The 3,644-nt window shown below is 48.8% G+C and overlaps 1 protein-coding gene across 2 annotated transcripts; it reads right to left on the reverse strand.

Annotated features, from left to right (window-relative positions):
* Positions 1-988: 988 nt before the first annotated feature.
* LOC147124179 (thymosin beta-10-like) lies at positions 989-2,142 on the reverse strand. Of its 2 annotated transcripts, none has more exons than XM_085983494.1 (3): positions 2,035-2,142; positions 1,376-1,490; positions 989-1,273 (listed from the first exon to the last, which is right to left on the reverse strand). In XM_085983494.1, the coding sequence occupies exons 2-3, from the start codon at positions 1,473-1,475 to the stop codon at positions 1,239-1,241; spliced, it is 135 nt and encodes a 44-aa protein (XP_085839620.1). In that variant the 5' UTR covers positions 1,476-1,490; positions 2,035-2,142; the 3' UTR covers positions 989-1,238. The 2 variants fall into 2 exon arrangements, with proteins under 2 accessions (XP_085839620.1, XP_085839630.1); XM_085983504.1 differs by having other exon boundaries at positions 2,031-2,136.
* Positions 2,143-3,644: the final 1,502 nt, after the last annotated feature.

The raw sequence follows: 3,644 nt of genomic DNA on the forward strand, positions 1-3,644 counted from the left end.
TTGGAGAACAGTGCCTGAGCAGTCTAAAAGAATAGCTCCTCACAGTGCAGCACTTATTTTCCCTGCAAGTAGGAGTTTGAAGTACACAGCTCCCATTTAACAGCAGAGAATGGAGTCAAACGTTGACCAAACTTGATTTCTATTGTAATTCTTCAAAATAACTAGATGCCTTCCACACCATCATTTAGGCCCATTGCACTGGCTGAGTAGCAAAAATTGATTCCGCAAATTCAAGCTCATGTAAAGCCAATCCCTCAGCCCATTGAAGAACCTTTCAAAGCAGTGATGTGGTTTGTGGGTAGATATGGGCCACTCCCTCACCTGCTTAAAATGAAAGTGGATTCTAATCAGCCAATTTTACCAATTGTTTAGAAGGGACTGATCACAAACAAAAATTTACAAGCAGGGAGACGGGAAACAAGCCACTTCAGTGCACCACTTGTGATTCAAGAAAAATGTGAATGTCAAGAGCTTCAGATTAGATGGAAGAGATTGACCGTGCACCTGGGCTCGGCCTGTCAACTGTCATCGGCCAAGGCGGTGCCACTGTCTGCAAGGAGATTAACAGCCCTGGGATGGGGACAGGACAGTCATTGCAGGCAGAAGGAGCACTTGGGAACTCACCTCCTGCAATTTAAGGGGCCATTAGAATCAGAATGGCTACAGTACAGGAGGCCATGCAGACTGTCCTGCTAGTCCCACTCCCCCACCCTTTCCCCAGAGCCCTGCAAATTTTTCTCCTTCAGGTACTTATCCAATTCCCTTTTGAAAGCCACGATTGAATCTGCCTCAACCACCCTGATAATTCAGATGTGTCCCCGATAGAGGTTCAATTTTTTTTTTAAGTCACTTTAATTCATTAACACAAAACACAAGCTTTAAGACTTGGGCTGAGTTGCAATTGGTGTTCAGTTCTATTCTCACCTGCTCCTTAGTGAATTTAAATGTAGTTATCTGGGACCTTGTTCAAAGCAAAGGCGAGACAACATTCTGCACAAATTGAATTTTTATTATTCATTATAAATTTCCTTTACAGCACTGGAGAACTCACAAAGGCCACAGTCAGAAACCTCAGCAGGGGACCAGCAGCCCCTGGGTCCCCATTGGCAATGCTTCACCTCCTTCAGTAGTTCAGTTCATTCACCATATAGATCAAGGATTTTTTTTCTTCTTGAGCCCCAAGAGAGATTCTTCCAGCCATGGATGGAGTGCGATTCTGGACAGGAGTGGCCATGAAACTAGCTGGTGTCTGCCTTCTTCTCCTGATCAATAGCTGGGGAAAAAAAAGAGAAATTAAACTCAGATCAGCAGGACTTGGACCAATTTAGAGGGAGCAAGGGGACCAGGAGGTGAATACAATCCAGAGGCTCCTTACTTTCTTTTGTGGGGAGAGTGTTCTTCACCTCAGGGTCAATCTTCTTCAGTTTGGTCCTGTCGAAGGAGGTAACCTCTGCTAAGTTTGGTTTGTCTGCCATTTCAGTTCAGTGAATCTATTAACCAAAAAAAAAGATTTAACCCCAGTCTGCTCATTTTCAGCATGAGGGGAGGGGGAATACCACACAGAGAAACCACATGTCATTCCAACTTCTACCCAGCCAGGCAGATGGACTGGGATCACAGGACACAGCAAGATCCCCTTCCCCCCAGCATCAATCCACCACCCCTCCCCATCAATCAGCCATCCCTTCCCTTATCAATCCCCACCCCAATCAATCAGCCATCCCCCCCCCCTCAAATCAATCAGTCATCCCTCCCCCCCTCCCCTATCAATCCCCACCCCACCCATCAACCATCCCTCCCCCCCAATCGGCATTAAGCCCCCTCTCCGCCATCTCCCTATTAAAGGGGAGCGGGCTCTCCAGACGATGAAGGAATTCCCAGACAAAGGCAGGCAGGCTCCCAGGCTCCCTCCCCCCAGCCTGTTGCCGCTGGCGGTGTAACAAAGTATAAATGGAACAGTTCGCTCCCTCGGCCCGGGCAGCCCCGGCCGGCCGGCCGATACAATGCAAGGGGCTCCGGCCCCGCCTTACCTACCCACGCTCGCTTCCTTCCCTCAGTTACTCGGGCGTTCCTCAGGCGCTGACACCACGAACAATAGCGGCAGCCGCCGCCTCGCCCCTTTTATAGCGGCCCCGCCTGATTAGCATCGCCGCCCCGCCTCCTGCCTTATTTGGTCCGGAGCCCGCGACACACGTGGGTCCGAAGCCCGAGGCGCTCGGGCAGATTTAATCAATGGACTCAGGCGGAGACAAAGAGAAAACATTACGGGAAAAATTGCGGGGAGTCTCCCCTCTATTCCTCACAACCGTTATCTGAGATGAAGCAGGAGGGAAGGGGGGTAAAGGCTCAACACAGCCAGGATGGTCGGTTAGCAGTAGGGTCCCAGTGGGAAGGGTTGTAGGTCCAGGACTAGCGGAGCCCGTGGGGTGGGGTCGCTCTGGCTGCCTGCCTCTTCTGTGGCCCTGGACAGGGAGCATAAGGTATCCACTGGTACGCTCGATGCTTTCCGCGACTGGTGGGCACCGTAGGGTATAGGGTGTCTTGTAGACATTGATAATAACATTTTGATTCAGTTGGGAAGGTTCCCTTTGTTTTTGGTGGGACTTGATGCTTATTTTTGGCATTTTTAGTTTAATTGGACCATCCTATATTAGTGTACCCCAAAAGGGGCACTTGTGATTCTTGTTTGGTGACCCTGGGGCAACCCAATGCCAACCTTATTGATCCATCAAAAAAGGCCCAGTAGTGAGGATTTGGACAAGGTGCAGGATAGCCCCTTCCACCCATGCAGTAATTGCCAGAGCTGAATCACTTAGTAAATGATGAGGCATCACATCCAGCTTTGCATGGGAAATGACCACTGACACCTAGAGGCCCCCAGGAGCCTTCTAAGACCATAGGCCACCCTATGACATTTGGGCATAAATTTTCCATCTTCAGCTTTGGTAGCGCAGAGCTTTGTATGCCTAGGAACATAGGAACAGGAGTAGGCCATTCAGCCCCTCAAGCCTAGTCCACCATGCATTTAGATAATAATAATAATAATCAACTTTATTGTCATTGTTAGTGCACAAGTGCAGTACAACGAAATGTAGGCTTGTGGCTCCCGAGAGTGTACATTTAGATTAAGACATTTAAACATTCAACATTCATTTGGCTTGTAATACATTAACATAATAAACATAATAAAGTGCATTGGTAGATGTGCAGGCTTTAGAGTTTATTTGTGGAGTTCAGTAGGATGACAGCCCTGGGAAAGAAGCTGTTCCTAAATCTGGTCATTTACCAGCTGTGGTTCTATGGCCTAGAAATTCGATTAGGCCGGAAAAGGGCTGGTGACACTGCGGGCCAAGACTAATGGCCACCTGCAGAAAGAGCCCAGGCAGCACTGGTATTTTGGTGCTGCCTGCTGATTTACATCAGCAGAGCGGAGAATCTCTTGTGCAGTGTGCTCTTTTCAGATCATCCGGTGACGACTCCTGGGTTTTGCTAGGTCAGGAGGTATCAAGTCCACTGATGGCCCTTGTAGGGTTGGAGCATTGTACGTGTGGCACATCACAAAGCATTTGTTTGTCCACGGCTCCCCTTTTACTTTTGTGGACATTTGTCTAGGTCTTGTATGGAGTCCACAAATGGGTGCCAGA

Source organism: Somniosus microcephalus, chromosome 1 (assembly GCF_052327205.1).
Source record: "Somniosus microcephalus isolate GS21.2 chromosome 1, FLI_Smic_1.0, whole genome shotgun sequence".
NCBI lineage: Eukaryota > Metazoa > Chordata > Chondrichthyes > Squaliformes > Somniosidae > Somniosus > Somniosus microcephalus.